The sequence below is a fragment of the Eutrigla gurnardus genome (genome assembly GCF_963514095.1).
Source record: "Eutrigla gurnardus genome assembly, chromosome: 21".
Taxonomy (NCBI): Eukaryota; Metazoa; Chordata; class Actinopteri; order Perciformes; family Triglidae; genus Eutrigla; species Eutrigla gurnardus.
Genome location: NC_139932.1, coordinates 2,327,875 through 2,349,971, shown reverse-complemented (window position 1 = coordinate 2,349,971; position 22,097 = coordinate 2,327,875). Strand labels below are relative to the sequence as shown.

The window sequence follows — 22,097 nt, the reverse complement described above, 5'->3', positions numbered from 1 at the left end:
CTGAGACGGCCCTCCTCACAGTGACCGAGTCCCTGCGAGACGCCAGAGCTTCATTCCACTCCTCCGTTCTCATTCTCCTCGACCTATCTGCTGCATTCGACACAGTCAACCACCAAATCCTCCTCTCCACTCTGGCTGAACTTGGCATAACTGACTCTACTCTCACCTGGTTTACATCATACCTGACAAATCGCACCTTTCAGGTCACATGGAATGGCTCTATGTCCAAACCCTGTTCTCTGGACACGGGTGTCCCTCAAGGCTCAGTATTAGGACCGCTTCTGTTCTCACTATACACCAGATCACTAGGTTCTGTTATCACATCGCATGGATTCTCCTACCATTGCTACGCAGATGACACCCAGCTGTTCCTCTCTTTTCCCCCAACCTCTGACACTCACATTGCAACTCGCATCTCGGACTGTCTGGCTGACATCTCTGTCTGGACAACTGCACATCACCTCAAGCTTAACCTGAATAAAACCAAACTCCTCTTCATCCCAGGGAAAGACTGCCCTCGCATGGACCTGTCGGTCACTGTCGAGGGCATCACAGTATTGCCGTCGTCAACTGCCAGGAACCTGGGTGTAATCCTCGATGACCAACTATCCTGAACCCCCACCATCACTGCTGTGGCCCGATCCTGCAGATTTGCCCTTTACAATATCCGCAGGATTCGGACCTTCCTCACAAAGGATGCAACGCAACTCCTGGTCCAAGCACTGGTCATCTCCCGCCTTGACTACTGCAACTGTCTCCTGGCCGGACTCCCGGCCTCTGCGATTAAACCATTGCAGCTGTTGGGACCTCACCATTAGGACTACACAATGTGGCCTACAAAGTCTACACATGCGGTCAGGACAAAAGAACAAAGGAGATAAAAAACTACAACCACCATTTTAGTGTCACCTAAAATGGCAACGTCACACAACTGGTGCCCTATTGGCTGACAACCTCAGGTAACCCCAGGGGGTCCCCTGAAGCAGCCGTAAACTATATATTCCGGCGCCGCCTGAGGAACTTCCTCTCTCCACCCTGACATACGTTACAACAGGAGGTGAACATTACGTCTGCAGCATTTCCTTTGTCCTAGGCCGCAGTCTTTCCCCCAAACTCGCTGGACGAGCAACAGACTATTTTACCCCTCTTTTTCTCTACTCGTTTTATTTTTGTTTATCATTTTGGATCCTGAGGAGATCGCCGCGACAGCACGACCCTCCTGTTCACCCGCGGAAGGAAGAAAAACACTTTCTTCGTCCCAGCTGCCAGCTATACGGATAACTTCTACGCCCCGTTTTGTCTGGAATCAGCTGAATAAATCGCCGAGCCCCGCGATTTTCATCGTTGCCTGCAGAAGGAAGAAATACTAACTGTTTTCTTCAACTAATTGGATCCGGCGCTGAACGAGCGCCCGCGAACTACCGTCCGTTGCCGGCGTCAAGAAACGACATCACCGCACGGGACGGAAACCTCACATCGACGCATCTCACATCGACAAAAGTAAGAGGCTATTTGTCTGGGCAGAAGCAGAGATTCGATAGTGTAGGATATGCTTGTAATTCTTGTTAACTTGTTTTAAGTTTTGACCACGGACCGCCGAGTCCGTTGCTTTCCGTGTTGTATTTGAATGCTGATTGTGTACCCACGCCGCTGGGTTGATTTCAGTAACAGTGTTTTTGACTAACCTCAGCCATATTTGCGAGCTCAGTAAGCGTCTACTATCAGTTAAAAGACCGGTCTCGCTGAATAAACGCCAGTTCATTCACGAGGGCCCGTGTGATAGTAACACGCCCCCTGAGCCTTAGAATATTGCGCGCGCACTCTCCCCCTCTCTTTGTTTGTGTCCCGCTAACACACACACGCACACATACGCCGCCCCGAACATGTCCTCCGCCAGCTGTTTCCGGCTCCGGACGCTAAGGACATAGCTCCACCTCTCACTCTCTCTCTCGCGATCCTATCAGACGTCAGTGGCTCCGCCCCCGAACGCTGTGAGGAATAGCTCCATCTGGTGGCTGCACCCGGCCACCTCTCCCTCTGTCTCTCGCTCTCTCTCTCTACACTTGCACACACGCACACACACACACTCCACGTGTGTCTCTCCTTCTGTTTAGCTTAGTTTTGTGTGTTAGGTAGTTAGGTAATAAGGCTTTGTTAATTGCAGTGTTATTGATTGTGATCATTATTACTGATTTTAATAAATCTTATTATATTATAACTAGCGGTCTCTTGTGCTTGTTGTGTATATGTCACTGGGTAACAGCAGGTTGTGAAGGCTAGTGCTCGAATTTCACGCCTTTTTAATTGTTCGATTGGTTTTGTACTTCTATGCCAATGACCACGATGGCATGTGAGTATAAAACCTTTATATTGAGACTGAATACAGTTTTAGGTTATCTTTTCCCTGATCCCAGGGTGGTGCCCCGTTTATTCATGATTATATCATGATGATATATTAAATATAATTATTAATACTGATAATCATATCGACATTAATAATTAACTGTTGATTACCAAATCTGCTCCTGCTACATCCCCAACACAGTGTATCCAGAACGCTGCAGCACGCCTTATCTTCAATCTACCCAAATTCTCCCATGTGACCCCTCTCCTCCATAACCTCCATTGGCTCCCTGTTGCAGCACGCATCCAATTCAAGACGATGGCACTGGCCTTCAGGGCCATCAATGGAACGGCACCCATCTACCTTCAAACACTGGTCAAACCTCATGCCCCGAAGCGAGCACTTCGCTCCTCTACTTCAGCTGGCGGGCTGGTACCACCATCGCTGAAATCAAACAAATGTCGCTCAGCAAAGTCCAGACTCTTCTCTGTTCTGGCGCCTCAGTGGTGGAACGAACTCCCGACTAATGTCAGGACAGCAGAGTCATTTGCCATCTTCCAAAAAAGGCTCAAGACTCACCTGTTCAGACTTCACCTCGACTCTACATAGCATGACCCACTAACACCCCCCCCCCCCCCCCCCCCCCCCCCAAAAAAAAAAAACACCCTTACCTAAAGCACTCTGATCATAGCACTGTTGCTCTTAAGGTACTACTTTACTCAGATGAGGACCTAACACTTGTTCTATTTTTAGCTCTTACTTTCTGCTAAATGACCTAAATGACCTAAATGTAAATGTAAATTATTGCATGTTTATTTCATGGATATAGAATTTTGGTTACAAGTTACTGAATCGAATCGTGGTTTACAGAATCGAATCGAATCGTTACAAAAAAGAAAAATCGTCCTTGAATCGAATCGCCAACTACTGTATCGTTAATCGAATCGAAGTGAAGCCAAAGATTCACACCCCTAGCGTCACTAAAAAATTAAATGTTGCTGTCGCAAGGAATTGTGGGTCAGCATTGTCTATGGTCTTTGGTAAAGGAAGGTGTTTCCTAAAGGAGACATGAAAGGAAGAATTGAAGCACCTTTCCTTAACATTTGCACCAGCTCTTGTCATGGCTGACACTCAGATCCTTCAGGTCCTTTATTCCGTTAGGAACCTTCCTCAGAGAAAAATACTTTTCCACCGCAGCCACAGACTCCTCCATCTTTCTGAGCTCAGTTTCCTGTTCCACTATAGAGACACTGACCTCTGGTGGCGTCTGCTGGTCACTACAACACATCGCAATACAGCATCATAAGCCCCTTTTAGACAGCCTTGTCGTTGCGGGAGTATTCCGCCGTTAGTCCGCCCCGTTGTCAGTCTAAACGCTCGCCGAGGCGGTAAGGCATAACAGAATATTACGCCTCTGAGACCCAACGGAGGTCGTCACAGAGCCGCATCAGAGGCGAGATGAGGCGATACAGTGTTCTATCTAAACGCTCTGAGCACCCGAGGCGGAAAAGACGTGAAGAAGTGAAGACGCGTTACCAGGGCAACACGCCGCCAGCGGATTTAACGAGCTCAAAGCGTAGATCCGAAGCAGATAAAACGCTGGTAGTTGCTCGTACAAGGCCGCCGTTATAGTTGACCTTTGTTAGTTATTTTGATGCAGCGATCGCTGTGGGAGTGTGGGAAATCTGAATAGCTCGAGCTATTCAGATTTCCCACGCTCATTGAATACGTCACACGGCCGACGAGTCCATAGACGAGACGCCGGCTGTGCAGTCGGACGTCTCACTTGTTCCGCAACGCGGGGGTTCTATCTAAACGCACACACCGTTACGCCGCAAACAAAGTTCTGTCTAAACGCAGCGGTTTGCGGCATATTTTGACTCGCCTTCCCGCCATTACGGCGGAACCGTCTGTCTAAAAGGGGCTATTGAAAGAAGACGGTATTGATGACGGTGTTGAAAATAGTACCGTTGGGATTTCTAAATATCCTGATAGAGGAATCCTCCACGCTGATATGCCATCATTAAAAACACCAAGAGAACATGGAGGTGTCCTCGTAGAAGCCCGTTTTAAATACATCTGTGTTTTTATCTACCAACAATTTAGTTCCTACGAGCTGAAAGTCACCAGTTAACACGGTCACTGGGTGAAGTGTAACACCTGTTTCTCTGAAACGGTCGTGATCCTGTCTGAACTCTGTAGAACTTGAGTGTTGGAATATCGATTCTGACATCCGAACATGTAACAAACATTTAAGTTGTGTGCAGCCTATTAAGAGTTTGGAAATATGAAGTTCTTCATATTGAATCCTTCTCTTCTTTCCACCATGTTAAATCTGTTAAAATCCTCTTACTGATCTGCAGACAGTCAGCCAGCTCCTCCTGCTTCATTATCCTCAGGAAGTGCACTGTGATCTTCTGAAAAGCCTCTCTGCTTCTCCTCCTTTGCTCTTCATTCTCACCGTCCAACAACTCCTCTTCCTCACTCTCCAAGCATTGTAGGTAATCTGGACTCAGGACCTTCTGGATCTTCTTCAGCTCGTTCTTCACAAAAGTGCCGATGTTCTTCTCCAGCAGCTGGAACAGAAGGATAAACTGAACATGAACTCTAAAGAACCCAACATGGGATTCATGTGTGGGACTGAGCAGCATGGAGACCACTAGAACCAGTTCAGCATTGAATCTGTAGTCGATGTGGTTAATAGTGAAAGGTGAGCTTGTACATGTACTCACCTTAAATATGGAGTCCAGGTCTGTTTGATGCTGCCGGGTAAATGAAACCTCTGAGATCTGCTGAACTCTGTGGAGAAAACCAAGTTCAGAGAGTCACTAAAACACAGACTGTAGATTAGAAGTGGATGTTGTCATGGCGACATCACCCGTTGGTTTGCGGACTACGGTTTTGAATCCTCGAGTTCTGATGAACACAAGCGGCAGAGCGGCATCCTTACTGGATCCATCTGGATTCTGGTCTGTTGGACTCTAAATGGACCTGTCAATCAGCAGGTAAGCCCCGCCCCCTAAAGCATTCCCTGCTTTCTGGTCTGGTCTAAATACCAGATTCATCGGTTTTCAGAGTTCTAAAACAGTGATTTGGAGGTAATCGCTACTCTTCAAAGACCTTTCAGGACTCAAATCTGCACACAGCTTACTGAAGGAGTTCTCCAACAACAACATGACAAGCTGACACACATCCTCCCCATGGATCCTCGGTGCAGGTGGGCTGGGGGTTGTTGGCTTCTCAAACCTGCAGGACAACTCAATTCAGGTCTTGGGCCAGATGGTGTAGCTGGTGAACTGTACTTGATATGGCTGCTGTTGGTCCTTGTGTGAGTCTTTCTAACACAGACTTGACAGATTGCCTCTCTGGTTGCTGCTTGCTTGCCTTGAACTGTCTGTTAATGGATGATTAAAGTTAAAAAAGTTCCAATAATGCCTTTGCTTCCCATGAAAACCTGAATCCTGGCCTGAAATATATCCATTTCTCCCTTCGTACCTGTTCCTGGACTTTGACCGGTTGCCTGTTCCTGATTCCTCTCGATTTCTTTACCTGTTTAGACCAAACCGGTCTCCTAATGCATCAAGTACCCAGTTTGGTCAGACCTACTTGGAGTCTGATGCTGATGAACTGAGTTTTTAAGTAGTTCCGATGTGAACCCAGCTTACCTTAGTTGAGTTAATTTAGCTCATCTTCTATGGCATTAGCTGTCATGTTAGCTAAGTTAGCTTCTCTCTGACTCTTAACTTTTCTCTGGCTGGTCTAGACCTGATTCATCCTCTAAGGAGAGATCAGTTTCACTTCTTACCTTCCATCAGCAGCTTTAGCAGTTTTAAAATCAATAAGGGGATCCAAAGACTGGTCACTCTTCATGGACACACAGCTGGGTCCAGGTCCAGGGGTGTCTGGTCTCTGCTGCTGCATCCTGATACAATAAATACACTATCAGATTCTCACTAGTTGAGCTTTGTGAATCAGTTTGGTCTGTTTATCATTATATTGATCATGTTCTGAGAGTTGATGCTAGTGTCAGTGTCCATACTATAAATGGATCTGGGTCACATGAGACCACGTTGTGGACATGTGAACACCAGTCTTAGTGCTGCACTCAGAGTTTTGCCAGCATAATGTTAGCTTTGTGGTTTGTAGCTGAGCGGACTAGAAATATCTCCCGTTGCCAAGTCGCATCTAAGGTCCGTCCTATTTACTGGAGCAGGTTTCCGTTGCATTAGAACTGTATGGGGTGACAATGATGGGAAAACGGAGTTATGACTCTTAAAAAACTTTACATTTTGGTTGCTAACTCTCCACTGGGCATCGGACAGTTCTGGCCTCCACGTAGTCCATTACCTCCTGATAATAGACACCTCCTCGGGCATTATCAGTTACCTTAAAACCTCAAATAAGAGTTGAGGGAAGACGGTGCTTGAGTTTGGTGTCTTTTTGTTCTTAGCTTAGCCTCCCCACTACTCTTCTTTGTCATTAGCCTTCATGTTAGCCAAGTTAGCTTCTCTCTAAAACGTTTCTCGGCATCTATGAGTCTTTTCTTTCAGAAGGTTTTCTCCTCACTATCTCTTTAAGGTTTGATTGTATATTTATTATTTTGTAGTTTAATCCCAGTTAAAAACAATTTAATTGGTCCTTTCTGATAGAGTTTTAGTGAAACACAACACTCTCTCTCTCACATCATCGTGGCTCAGAAGACCTGACGGGTTGCAGGATTTAGGGCTGGTGGACTCTGTTTTATTGTTTAAGGGGGCTGGTCTAGACCTGATTTATCCTCTAAGGAGAGTTCAGGTTCAGTTCTTACCTTCCATCATCAGCTTGTTCAGCTTTAAATACAATAGAGTGACCCATAGACTGGTCATTCTTCATGGACACACAGCTGGGTCCAGGTCCTGGTCCAGGGGAGTCTGGTATCTGCTGCTGCATCCTGATACAACACATTTAGATTTAAGATTATCACTAGTTAAGCTTCATGAATCCGATAGAGAGAGCGAGAGAACAGAACACTGTCTACCAGCATGAGACCAAGGAGGGCTAGTTGGCAGGCTAATGTTGCTAGCTATAGAGCTCGCTGAGTATGTGCTAGTTATCTAGACAATCAGTGTTTAGACCGGGACCGACTGTATTTGCCATGAAGCCCTGTCTGACATCTGCAGGTAGTTTCTCCTTCCTGGTTTGATTCAGTAAGATCCCTGATGACCCAAAGCATGCTGTCCCACATTAGCATCAGATTTGAGAAAGTGGGACGACTAGAGAACAACAAACGAAAACACATTTCCAACAACTCGATGCATATTTTGTTGCTTTGATAATTATTTATGACTATTTTATATCCTCAACATTGATTTTGTCAGAATCCTATATGTCACTGACAGCTTCTGATTGACATTAGCCATGCCCCTTTTCTGTGACCCCGCCCCCTTGAAGCTGCGTCATTTCAGTCACATGATGTCCACGCTAAACCTAGTAAATGTCCCAATGAGTATATTTAGTTAGAACAGGAAATAAAGGGACTGGAGATCAGGCGTGTCCCACATGAGCCAAATTTTCTGTGTGAGATAAGCACAAACGGCTGGTGAACTCGATAACTTCACAGCTATGCAGCCGACGACAAACAAACAAGAAACAGGACAAGAAGAGCTCGTCTTCACATTTCACCAGAGATGGAAGTAACAAAGTACAAATACGTGGTTACTGTACTTAAGTAGAGTTTTCAGGTATCTGTACTTTACTGAGTATTTATGTTTCTGACAACTTTGTACTTCCTCCCGACATGTTAAAACTAATATTTGTACTTTCTACTCATCACTTTTTCAAAACAGGCTTGTGACTTTAGTTTTAATGCATTTGAGGGGAATTAACGACTATTTATTTTCTATTTAATTTGACGAGAGTTTCAGTTGGTCTTGTCAACAAACAGCCAGTAGAATTGTCCTTCATAGTGATACTTTACTTTCTGAAGTCAGAGCCAGTACTTTTACACTTTGACTTGAGTAAAGAAGTAGAACCAGTACATCTACTTTCACCAGAGTAAATTTGAACACAAGTATGCGTACTTCTACTTGAGTACAGGAAGTGTGTACTTCATGGTATCTCCACACACATCCAGCCAGCCAGCGTTACACAACACAGGTGAGTCTCAGGTAAACCAGCACCAACGTGAACCGCATTACGGAGCCACCACACAAGCAGCCCACATATCAGTCATCACAAGTTCCCATCGGCTGTCGTCAGCTTACCTCAGGCCGCCGTCGACAGGTGATCACAGACAGCAAGGGCTTCAGTCTTCACATGAATATATGAGGCTGGTTCCAGATGAGACGCGCCTCGTTTGGAAAGTAGATATGATCAGCAGGAGGCGGAGAGAAACGCTGCAGTCTAGTCACAGAAACAGCTACTTCCTGTTCCATGTGACCCGTACTTCACATGTAGATCTGTGTAACAGAAGTAGAAATGCACTTTATCAATTTTTATTTCCAATTTGTATTTGTCAATATTATTTATCATTTAATGATTGTCAAGTATGTTAAGTTATGTTTCCTGCAGAAACCACTTTGCCATACGTCACCTTTTCTGTACATCGCTTCCGTAATTCCGACTGACCCTCATATGCCTTGTATGGTGAGGGTAAGTTGGGTGAAAAATGCTGCTACGCCATTTTATTGTTTTCCAATAGTTTATGTTGTAAACAAAGTACTGCTTCAGACACCATAGCAGTCATACATTTGTATGTATTTTGTCTGTTTAGGAACAGAGGTACAGAGAAAGAAGGAACGGCAAATATTGTGTGTTAATGTCTACTGCAGAAAATAAATGCGGGAAAACAAGTCCTTGGGTCGTCTACTTCCATGCCCTATTGACATCCGTTACACTGGTGCCGTGACCTTTTGGATCTTCAGACCAGCTTGATGCTCTTCGCCGTGGATGCTGTGCTGCCGTCCTGATCTACGGTTAAAGGTTGTTGTGTGGTTATTTTACAAAAGACTGCGGATTAGGGCGACAACATGAAATTACGGCTGTATTCATTTTTTTACTACCGTGTTCTACTGCACATGTTTCTGTATACATTTACACAACGCAAATACATTAAATAGTTGAAAGCAGATGCTAAAATAACTATGGAGGGTTTTGCTAGTCCGAGTTTGCCAAGAGGTAGGGGTGCTTGGCTAAGTGAGATTGCTGACAGTAGGGCTGTGGGACGCTCAAAGTTCATGTCTGATGATTGTACAGTTACAGGTTTAGGTCAGAGCCCAGGTAATACTCCTGTTAGTGGGTCCACGAGGGAGGGCCCCCACACTTCGACTCCTGGCAGTGATATTGATGCCATTCACCATCTCACAGATATGGTAGGGCAGTTAGGTGCTCAAATTGGTGAATCTATTGTTACAAAGTTGATGTCGGCTGGTGTTGTGAACATGACCAGAGATCACCAGACTGCTACTACCACCCAGAACACAAACTGTGATGTTAACAGACATGCCCCCCCACGTGTGACAGTTCATGTTAACTCTGATAAAGGACTACAGTCATTCAGAGGTGACAGCACTGACAAATACCCAGTCCAGGACTGTATTGACTTGACTAAGAATCATCACAGTGTTGGGACCTTACCGTTAGGACTACACAATGCGGCCTACAACAGCCTACACATGCGGTCAGAACAAAGGGACAAAGGGGATTAAAAACTACACCGCCATTTTAGTTTCACTTATCACCTAGGTGCGAAGTGCAACGTCACACAACTGGTGCCCTATTGGCTGACAACCACAGGTACCCCAGGGGGTCCCAGGCAGCAGCCGTGAACTATATAAACCAGCGCCATCTTAAGAACGCGTTCTTGCTCTTCCTGCTTCCAGCTCTCTCCACCAACAGGAGGTGGTCTCCTCTACCGCAGCATACCGCTGCAACAGGAGACCAACTTATAACATCTGCAGTGTTTCCTTTGTCCTAGGCCACAGTCATCTCACTACAGACGAGCTACAGACTGTTTTTCCACGTTTTCCTGATCCTGAGAAATCGCTAAACCGCGCGATTATCTCTGTGTTCGCCTGCAACAAGAGGTACAAAACCGGTTCCTGCATTCCAGCTACCAGACGCTGTCTGAAGTAAGCTGACTGAAATCACCAAGCCGCGATTATATTGCCGCCCGCGGAAGAAAGAAACACAAAATGTTTTCTTTATTCGAGTTTGATCAACGAGAGGAAACACGCTCCGCTCTCGTCTGGACTAAGCCGACTCATCACGTCCCCCGCTGACGCCGGGGCCCACGAACTACCGCTGCGTTAAGGAACGCCGTCATCGCCAGGACGGACTCGCAGCTTGCGCAACGACACCAGTAAGAGGCTATCAGTCTGGGCAGATACATAAGTTTGATAGTGTAGGATATGCTTGTAATTCTTGTTAACGTGTTTTAAGTTTTGATCACGGACCACCGAGTCCGTTGCTTTCCGTGTTGTATTTGAATGCTGATTGTGTACCCACGCCACTGGGTTGATTTCTGTAACGGTGTTTCTGACTAAACCTCAGCCATATTCGCGAGCCCAGTAAGCGTCTACTATCAGTTAAGGGACCGGTCCCGCTGAATGGACGCCAGTTCATTCACGAGCCCCGTGTGATAGTAACACGCCTCCTGAGCCTCAGAATATTGCGCGCGCATTCTCCCCCTCTCTTTGTTTGTGGCCCGCTAACACACACACGCACACATACGCCGCCCCACACGTGTCCTATGCCAGCTGTTTCCGGCGGACGCTAAGGACATAGCCGGTGGCTGTACCCGGCCATCTCTCCCTCTCTCTCTCTCCCCCTCTCGCTACTCCATCTGGCGTCAGTGGCTCCGCCCCTGAACGCTGTGAGGGATAGCTCCATCTGGTGGTCGCGCCCGGCCATATCTCTCTCTCTCTCTCTCTCGCTCTCTCTCTCTACACACACGCACACGCACACACACACACACACACACACACACTCCACGTGTGTCTCTCCTTCTGTTTAGCTTAGTTTTGTGTGTTAGGTAGTTAGGTAATAAGGCTTTGTTAATTGCAGTGTTATTGATTGTGATCATTATTACTGATTTTAATAAATCTTATTATATTATAACTAGCGGTCTCTTGTGCTTGTTGTGTATATGTCACTGGATAACAGCAGGTTGTGAAGGCCAGTGCTCGAACTTCACGCCTTTTTAATTGTTCGATTGGTTTTGTATTTCTATGCCAATGATCACGATGATTGGCGTGTGAGTATAAAACCTTTATATTGAGACTGAATACAGTTTTAGGTTATCTTTTCCCTGATCCCAGGGTGGTGCCCCGTTTATTCATGATTATATCATGATGATATATTAAATATAATTATTAATACTGATAATCATATTGACATTAATAATTAACTGTTGATAACCAAATCTGCTCCTGCTACATTCCCAACAACAGAAAGCAGGAGATTCCTGTGTACGATCAAGCAGAAGAAATTATGAGCCGCTTAATGGGCAAGGCCAGAGATGTTGTGAAGATTGCCTTGCGCGTTGATCCTCGTTGATGTTAAGAAAAAGCCTGAGCTGACATACAATGTTCTTCTTCACTATTTCAGTGATGCGCCCTCATGTCTCCCCCTCGCAGACTTTTATGCTATTCTCCTCAGACAGGGAAAATCCAGTCAACTACTGGATTAGACTGAACAAAGCAGCAGACGTAGCTCTTGAGGGCCTGCACAGACAAGGGAAGCGGACAGACAACATGAATGATGAATTGGCTCTCATTTTCGTCTAACACTGCCCTGACCCAGAGTTGTCCTGCACCTTAAAGTGTAAGCCAATTCATGAGTGGACTTCACGTGATGTTCAGCTGAGGATTGATGATTTTCAGAGAGAGTTGAGGGCTAGTGGCAGAACCACTGGTGCTGCACAGCTGAAAAGTCACATTGCCACCGTCGCCTCTGAGCAGTCCAGTCCACCATCGTCAAGCCTGGTAGCGTCTGAGCAGTGCCACACTCCGAGTCCCTCGCCTTCCTCTCTCCAGGCCCAGATGTACCATCCTCCTAGCCATTCTTCAGCATCTGTCACAGTTCAAGGTGAATCTCAACAGGCTCCAAGACATGTCTCTGTGCCATCTGTGGCACAAAATCTCCAACAGTCAGAAGAGAGGCTTCTCACTTGTATGGTCGACATGTTTCAGGAGATGATGGAGAAAATACAGGAGCGCAATACTTCCTATCCAACTGAACAAGACTGTGTTTTGCCTGCCTTGCCCCCAGCCACACCAGACTGGATTGCCCTACTAATAAAAACCCCCGATCCCAGTCTGAGGGAAACTAGCCGACCTGTATTCGGAGAGAGGTAGTACAGGTCACACCACGAACTCCCAAACTGATGACGTCTGATTTGAAAATGATTGAAAATGTACACATCCGTGAGAGACTCATGTAATGACCCTGAAGTTGTTGTTTATCAAAACATTCACAGAGTTGGCTGCAGTGACAGTCTTTTCTACACACCTGTGGTGATGGGTGGAACAGTGAAGATGGGCAGAATGTTGGACAGTGGCTCGATGTCCTGCAGCGTCAGTGAGACAGCTGAGATGAAACTGAGAGACGCAGGGGTGATAACGGACCAAAGAAAGATTGATGTGTATGTAGTTCTTGTTGGATGTGGCGGATTTCGTGTGAAGCCAAAGAGTGCTTTTAATGTAGAGATAGTATATGGCTGTAAAATGTCGGTCCCCACACTTGTTGTTTCAGGACAGCATGGCGAGTTGATACTGGGGACCAATGTTATAAAACACATCCTGCATCAGTCTAAGCTATGTGATTCCTATTGGGAGACAGTGTCCGGCCCCTGCCCAACCGGGGATCCAGAAACTGTACAGTTCCCGTCTATTCTCTCTGGTTTGAGCCCCTGGAGAGGTGAAGACATTCCTGACAAGGTCGGAACGGTCAGGTGTAACTCAGCCACGTTACTCGAGCCTGGCCGTGAGTATCTCATCTGGGGAAATCTGCCCAAAAACACTGTTTCTCCAGGCAGCGGCGTCATGACAGAGCCCACGCCGTCCCACTCAGCTCCAAGGGGTGTTTTGGTTGCAAAGATTGTAACTGTGCTGTAGGGAGACAGGTGGGTCCCCCTGAAGCTCATTAATACATCCGACAAGCCTGTGCTGGTGAGGCGCAATGCAAAACTGGCTGTCGACTCTTGTGCAGTGCTTGAGGATGTGGATGTTACTGAGAGCTCAGGAGTTCCCCTGGTCAGCTGCACCCAATCATCTGTGCCACCTTCGGCTGATGCAGACTCTACCAAAGACAAGCTCAGGTCAGTTGGGCTCATAACCGTTGACGTTGAGTCATGCAGTGTCAGAGGACTGTGAGAGATGGCTGACCTTGTCCTGCAGTACGAGGACGTCTTTTCACGCCACCATCTTGACTGTGGGGAGGCGAATGGATTTGTACACTGCATACACCTGTCAGACAGCAGACCATTCAGACTCCCATACAGAAGAGTGCCCCCTGCTCAGTACCAAAAGTTACGCCAAGTGCTGAGCGAGATGGAGGAAAAAGAAATCATTCGGAAATCGACCAGTGAATACGCATCACCATTGGTGCTTGTGTGGAAAAAGAATGGAGATCTGCGCATCTGTACAGACCTTCGCTGGTTGAATAGGAGGACCCTGAAGGACGCTCATCGCTCATCAAGTTCAGTCACAAGTTCACAGTTTGGACAGACAATAACCTGTTGACTCACATCCTGACAAAGCCGAAGCTGGACTGTTGTGAGCAGTGCTGAGTGGCCAAGTTGGCGAGTTACGACTTTGACATCAAATCAAGCGTAGCGTTAGTTCCGGCAGGCCACGACGTCAAGCTCTAACAGCTTAGCCGTCAGTACAGATCAGCTGATGGCTCAGCTGACTCTGCGTGTCCGCTCCTTATTGGTAAATTGCATTCAGAGCGGGGTATTTAAACAGCTCCTGCCCGACCCTCCGTCCTGCTTCCTCTGATGGCACTTCGCAACCCACCTCCACCCCAGCTCCTCCTGTCATTGTATTCATGTTGGCTGCTCTGCTCTGGGTTTTCTTTGCTGCTGCGCTCCCTGCTTATGCCGGGCAGGAAGGTGCTCTTCCTGCCTCAGGCTTTCCACGCAAGCGCGTGGAATAGCAGGGAGTCCCAGAACAGTACCATACCGCCAAATAAAACTGTGCAAGAAATAAAGATTATTTTTGACAAAGTGGTCCTGACTGAAGTATGTTCCTGGTCAGCAGAATGTTGTAGCTGATGCCCTGAGCCGTGTACCATTTGTCAAGGAGAGTGTTGGCCACGGGCTGCTCGCTGAACTCTATGCAGGTCTTCTCGCTGATGTCAGAGATATGTTGAGTATTTCTGTCCAAAATGCCTTCTTTTCGTCCAGTGGCCAAAAGAAAATCTCCCCAGTGAGTGACATTGCCCAGTCTGCATGCAGTCCACTTCACATGCACATTCAGTCTGTCACTGTTGAGGATGTGTCTGCGGTGCTACAGTTGCATGTTGAGTGGGAGGCTGGTCCGAGGGCCCGCGCTGTTGAAATGTTGCAGTACCTACCACAGTTGGTCCCACCTGGACAGGATGCCTTACCTGCCTACACTGAAAAAGACCTCCGTGACTCTCTCTTGTGTTCTGTCCTATGTTGAAAGACGTCGGAGGCCTTCTCGGAGGGAAAGCTTGAAAGAGTCTGTCTCTGTCACAAGATACCTGAAGCACTGGGATAGGTTCGTTGTGAGCAATGGTGTGCTGTACAGGGTTTCCAGGGACCAGAAAAACAAGGCAAAGCGTTTCCAGTATGTTGTTCCTGACTCGCTCAAGGCTGAAGTTCTGCATCGGTTGAGCCTGAGGGGAGGGCTCCCCTGGAGAGCATAACGTCCCCTGGAGAGCATAGTGTCATCTAGGCCACTGGAGTTGGTCTGTATTGACTTTTGGTCTGCCGAGGACTCCAGAAAGAAGTCTGTTGATGTCTAGGTGATAACAGACCATTTCACAAGAATGGCTCAGGCATTTCCATGTAAAAACCAGACAGCTAAGCAGGTGGAAAAGGTTCTCTGGAATCTGTATTTTTGTGTCTTCGGATTCCCAGAGAGGATCCATAGTGACCAAGGGGCTAACTTTGAAAGTCGGCTGATAAGTGAGCTCCTCAGGGTCTCAGGTGTCAAGAAATCACACACGACCCCATACCACCCAATGGAACAGTTCAATCAGACCTTGGGTTGCATGATCTGTGCGTTGTCCCCTGAAGAGAAATCTGACTGGCTGTGGCGCTTGCAGACTCTGACCTTCATGTACAACTGCATGGCTCATGAGACGACGGGCTATCCCTCCTTTTACCTCATGTTTGGTTGTGTCCCTCGCTTACCTGTTGATGTCCTCTTCCGTTCTGTCCTTCATGACTCTGCTGTGATGAGCTATGATAAGTATGTGACATGTCTCACTGGTGCTCTGAGGGAGGTGATGGTGATTGCCCAGGACCATGCTGCGAAAGAGCAGAATAGACATGCTCAGCTGTACAACAGGAAAGTGAAGGGATCCAGGATTGAAATCGGCGACAGAGTGCTCTTGGCCAACAGGAAGGAAAGAGGTAAAAAGAAGTTTGCTGATCGGTGGGAATCAACCATCTACACTGTGGTGGACATGAACACTGAGACTCACATGTACAGGATCCGAGACACAGTCACTGGGTAGTAGAAGGTGATCCACAGAAACTTGCTGATGCTGGTCAATTTCCTCCCTGTGGGTGACGCATGTGGAATGTCTGATATTGCCTGTCACAGGATCCTCAGCTCCAGGAACCGATGACGAGGGAGAAAGCGAAACTCTTGGTGGAGCTAGTGGACACCTTGATGCTGAAAGTGACAGAAACTCACCTGTGACTGTGGGGGAGGGGGAGGGCCCCTTGGCTGATCCGGAGCCTGTGGACTATGAGAGGAGGACCATGGAATGGATTTCACAGCTGTCTATGCCAAGTCTGTCAGAGTTGGACGCTACAGCCATAATGAGCATAACATTTGACCCCCTGGCCGCCTCGGTCTCACCGGAGGATGACATGACAGATCAATTTGTAACCTGTGACTCTGGCCCTGTGACAGCTGTGGACGTTCCAGCACATGTGAGACTGCTTGACCCCAATCTTGACACCATGACACAGACAGGCAATGCATCAAACACTCTGGTTCGGATGCGTAGATGCAGGTCAGGTCAAGATTTGGTCGCCTAGTCAAACCTGCAAACAGGTTGATACAAACCATGTCCAGGCAGGATGTTGTTTAGGTCAAGTTCAATGTTAAGGCTGTTTGCTAATCTTTGGTCAGAACTTTTGCTAATTGAAACCTTAACCAGATGGCCGATGCTTTTATGGCTCTGAAATTTTCTTCATATTGGTATAACATGCCTCAATTCTCTTATCCTTTCTGTCATGGGCCTACACTGCACTATGTGTTGGGGTCTTGTGAGGTGTACAAGGCACCCTGTTGCCAGTTGTTGGATTGAGAGATATGCGCTGCTCTCATACCACTTCATCCTTTGTGGGATACGTTTGGTGTTGGCTCTCTTGATGATGACCCTTTGTGATGTGTGGATATGTGGTGTTTTCTTTGGTGCATACTGTGTAGCTTGTGCTCATGTTCGATAAAATTCAGTGGGGGTTGTAACAGAAGTAAAAATGCACTTTATCAATTTTTATTTCCAATTTATATTTGTCAATATTATTTATCATTTAATGATTGTTGAGTATGTGTGAATTTTATCGTAATGAGTTATTTTAATTTATGGTTATTTTTAATCAATGTTTCCTGCAGAAACCACTTTGCCATACGTCACCTTTTCTGTACCTCCTAAGCGTCCGTAACTCCGACTGACCCTCACATGCCTTGTATGGTGAGGGTAAGTTGGGTGAAAAATGCTGCTTCGCCAATCATTTAATTATTTATATTATATATTATATTACATTTTCCAATCATTTATGGTTTAAACAAAGTACTGCTTCAGACACCATAGCAGGGTCATTCCGCGTCATTTCATCAAATGCCTCCCACTTGACCATCTCAGAATGTCCTGTAAAAATTCGAGTAAAAAGACACACTTGTTAATAGGAAAAATCCATATAAAGGTCCAAATCCAAATATTAGGTCTCTACTGTCAACAGTTTTCTCATGAAACATCATTGAATGAAGGGTAGTGTAGACGGTTTTTGGCATCATACTTCAGTGTATATCTGTTACTAATAGCTTCCACACATGGAATGTCAGGGGTGTGTCTCAAGTATAACTTAGTATGGTAGGTACTTAAACTTCTCCCAAAATGTGGCTTGTCGAAATGAAATAGCAAATTTGAAGAGTTGTTGAGCCCCCATTTTTGCAGAAAGAAGACTTCTATCACTTCTGCCTCTATCTCTGGTGGTAGGGTAAACATTCTCCAAAATATGGTCTAGTTTCACAGATATTAAGGCTCAAAAATGGAAGTTAACACATATTCACTGCACTTCAGAGCCATATTCCAAAAAACTGACAAGTATCAGGTCCAAACTTACTTTTTTTGAAAGATCAAATTCTTGTTAAAATCATATTAAAAAATTGGGAGGGTGTTTTGCCTCATTTTGTCACAGTGATTTTATAATAACCTGATATTGGTGGGGGTTTTGTGGCCGTTTTTGGTACTGCATGCCCTATTAACCTACTAGTAAACATCACAGCAGGGCAATTCAACTGTGTTTTAAATGTTTTACCATTTACCAAAGGCTTACATGTGACTAAATGCTACTGATAAATTTAGCCTTACGAAAACATTCAAATTTAGCACAGTTGTATTTACAGAGGCAATAAGTCCTTGAATGTGAGTTGAACATGCTGAAAGCAGCTTTTAATGTCTTAAACCATGAACAAACATATGATAGCATAATATTGAAGACTGTACATTTTGTCATACTTTAAGTATATGCATACACATAGATTACACAATCAAATAATAATCTTAATTTGAGCATAAAGATTCAACTCTGTAGGAATGGAAGTCTTGGGAGTCTTTTTTTATTGCCCTGCTGTGATGTTTACTAGTAGGCTATTAGGATATGCAGTACCAAAAACGGCTACAAAAACCCACCAATATCAGGATTTAAGAACCTACCATACTAGGTTATACTTGAGCTACACCCCTGATATTCCATGTCTGGAGGCTATTAGTAACAGAAATACACCGTAGAAGATTTGAAGGCTACAGGTGAGATAGTTTTCCAGATATTGCTGTTTAAAAATGGCTTTTCAGAGTATGATGCCGAAAACCGTCTAAACTACCCTTCATTCAATGATCTTTCATGAGAAAACTATTGACAGTAAAGACCTAATATTTAATATTTGACCTATCAACAAGTGTATCTACGGACTAGATTTTTTTCAGGAAATGCTGTGATGGTCAGGTGGGAAGATTTTAAGAAATGTTATGAAATGACACGGAATGACCCAGCAGTCATACATTTGTATGTATTTTGTTTGTTTACGAACAGAGGTACAGGAAAAGAAGGAACTGCAAATAATGTGTGTTAATGTCTTCTGCAGGAATGTGTTTTTCTTTGCTACATGTGATAAGTTTCGTTTTCTGTTTAGTCGCTCTCATCAACGTACTGTTTTCATTTGACCAACAGAGGTCGCTGTTCTCCCTCCTGTATATCTTGTCATGGTTTTGTGACCCCGCCCCCTTGAAGCTGCATCATTTAAGTCACATGATGTCCACGCTAAACGTAGTAAACATCCTGATGACTATATTTGGTTAGAACAGGAAATAAAGGGACTGGAGATAAGGCGTGTCCCACATGAGCCAAATTTTCTGTGTGAGATAAGCACAAACGGCTGGTGAACTCGATAACTTCACAGCTATGCAGCCGACGGAGTAAACAAACAAACAAGAAACAGGACAAGAAGAGCTCGTCTTCGTTCCTTAATCACATTTCACCAGAGATGGAAGTAACAAAGTACAAATACGTGGTTACTGTACTTAAGTAGAGTTTTGAGGTATCTGTACTTTACCTAAGTATTTATGTTTCTGACAACTTTTCGTCTCGACATTTAAACTAATATTTGTACTTTCTACTCATCACATTTTCAAAACAGGCTGTTACTTCAGTTTTAATACATTTGAGGGGAATTAACGATTATGTATATTTTCTTATTAATTTGACGAGAGTTTCAGTTGGTCAACAAACAGCCAGTAGAATTGTAGTATTTTTGAACACAAGTATGCATACTTCTACTTGAGTACGGGACTTGTGTACTTCATGGTATCTCTACACCCATCCAGCCAACCAACAACACAGGTGAGTCTCAGGTAAACCAGCACCAACGTGAACCGCACCACAGAGCCACCACACGAGCAGCCCACATATCAGTCATCACAAGTTACCATCGGCTGATGTCAGCTTACCTCAGGCCGCCGTTGACAGGTGATCACAGACAGCAAGTGCTTCAGTCTTCACATGAATATATGAGGCTGGTTCCAGATGAGACACGCCTCGTTTGGAAAGTAGATGTGATCAGCAGGAGGCGGAGAGAAATGCTGCAGTCTAACCACAGAAACAGCCTCCTGTTCCATGTTCCATGTGAACTTTCACTTCTCATGTGCATAACACAAACATCACAGCTCACTCACCACAATAGCCCAATAACAATAATCAACAATAATAAATAACATATCAACCCATATCCCATGTCAAATATCAAAATATGAATCAACTAATAATAGCATAATAAACATCAAATGCATTAATTAAAATACAAATATATAATAATAATAATTCATAATCTTTCATGTACACATTTCATGTCAAACATTATGCACCATATTCAAATCCTACCAAAAAGCCTATGCAAAGGTGCATTTAGTCTTTCTCCACAATAGGAAACTACAGCTCCCATGATGCCTTCTGTTGGCCAATTTTCTGTAAAATTCAGATCTGGATTTGAACCTACAACACTATGATGACAGTGACACTACACCACCATTACCCTTTGAAACATGATAGTAGTAATACTTTAATAATAATAATAAAGTCATCGATCCATGCAACTCAATCCTGGATTCGAACACTTTGAGTCCAACTTTTTAACCACTACACCAGTTCTTAGTAATCTGATCAGCAGTAGTAATAATTACAATAATGATGTCTAATAATAATGATAAAGTGATATATTAGTGAAAGTGGAAGGCCTACAATGCAAGTCCACCTTGGATTTGAACCTACAATGCTGTGATCATGTGCCCATTTTTATGATAATGATGTGATGATGTGTAATAATAATGATAAACCCACTAGTTAGTATTCGTGTATGAGGCATCTTTATAGTCGCCAACTGTAAACGGTATCGCGAAACAGGAGCCCGAAATGAAGCCTCGCTTGTCATACGCAACATCATTTTAGATCTCAACACGGAGCTTCGTTGGGGGAGGAGCCGAAATACTATATCTAAACACACACACACACACAGTTCTATCTAAACACACACACACACACACAGTTCTATCTAAACACACACACACACGCACATACACTACATTTACATTTAGGTCATTTAGCAGACACTTTTGTCCAAAGCGACTTACAATAAGTACATTTGTCAAAAGAAAGAAACAAAGAAACCACAACATATCATTGCAGATAAGGTAAGAGCTAAAAAACAGAACAAGTGTTAGGTCCTCATCTGAGTAAAGTAGTAGCTGTTCTGCAAACATACCTTAAGAGCAACAGTGCTATGTTCAAAGTGCTATAGGTAAGATTTTTTTTTTGGAGGGGGGGGTGTTAGTGGGTCATGCTATGCAGAGTCGAGGTGAGGTCTGAACAGGTGAGTCTTGAGCCTTTTTCAGAAGATGGCAAATGACTCTGGTGTCCTGACATTAGTCGGGAGTTCGTTCCACCACTGAGGCGCCAGAACAGAGAAGACTCTGGACTTTGCTGAGCGACATTTGTTTGATTTCAGCTATGGTGGTACCAGCCGGCCAGCTGAAGTAGAGGAGTGACGTGCTCGCTTCGGGGTGGGGTTTGACCAGTGTTTGAAGGTAGATGGGTGCCGTTTCATTGATGGCCTTGAAGGCCAGTGTCATCGTTTTGAATTGGATGCGTGGAGGTCACGGAGGAGGGGGGTCACATGGGAGAATTTGGGTAGATTGAAGACAAGGCATGCTGCAGCGTTCTGGATACACTGCAATGGTTAGTCGCTGAGGCCGAGATGATGAGATGAGACTGGTCGTGAGGTGGGGGGACAGAGAGTGTCCAAAGAAGAGGAGAGTGAGGACATCAGGATGGAGGAGGCTTCCTCAGTAGGCATTAAGGAGAATTGTTATGTGGATGGTAGTGAGGAAAGAACAGTTGAGGAGAGAGTGGAGGGAGTGAGGGATTTCAGGTTGCGGCGGCTGGTGACCGTTTGAGGCGTAGAGGGGAGGGATGTGGTGGACTTCATGGGGAGGGATAAAGTCACAAAGTGGTGGTCGGACACGGTGAGCGGGGTAACAGAGAGTGCCGAGATGCCACAGGATCTTGTGAAGACAAGGTCAAGTTGGTTCCCGGTTCGGTAATGGGGGAGAGGGGGAGAGTGTGAGGTCAAATGTGGAGAAGAAGTCAATGAATTCAGATGAGTGCAGCTTTCCCGGGTGGATGTTGAAATCACCGAGGACGGCAAGTGGTGTGCCATCATCAGGGGAGCATCTCAAGAGGGCATCCATCTCATCTAAAAAGTCTCCTCGCCCTGTCTTGGGGAGTGTGAAAACGAGT

General features: G+C 45.4%; 1 protein-coding gene across 9 annotated transcripts in view; it reads right to left on the bottom strand.

Moving 5' to 3' along the window:
- Positions 1 to 19,856, bottom strand: part of LOC311031910 (NLR family CARD domain-containing protein 3-like) — a 52,354-nt gene extending 32,498 nt beyond the window's left edge. For 5 of the 9 annotated variants that reach the window (XR_014599118.1, XR_014599119.1, XM_084038487.1 and 2 more), the window contains exons 1-6: positions 19,757 to 19,856; positions 8,587 to 8,781; positions 7,152 to 7,274; positions 6,150 to 6,266; positions 5,077 to 5,143; positions 4,698 to 4,920 (exon numbers count right to left, since the gene is read on the bottom strand). Coding sequence is in view for 7 of the 9 variants with exons in the window: in XM_084038487.1 (XP_083894613.1) it covers positions 4,698 to 4,920; positions 5,077 to 5,143; positions 6,150 to 6,266; positions 7,152 to 7,273 (529 nt within the window). In the remaining 2 variants the exon portion in view is untranslated. Of the gene's footprint in view, positions 1 to 4,697; positions 4,921 to 5,076; positions 5,144 to 6,149; positions 6,267 to 7,151; positions 7,275 to 8,586; positions 8,782 to 15,704; positions 15,822 to 15,997; positions 16,265 to 19,756 lie in introns of all 9 variants that reach the window. The other 4 variants (XM_084038483.1, XM_084038484.1, XM_084038485.1 and 1 more) reach the window with 4 other exon arrangements.
- Between the last annotated feature and the right edge of the window lie 2,241 nt (positions 19,857 to 22,097).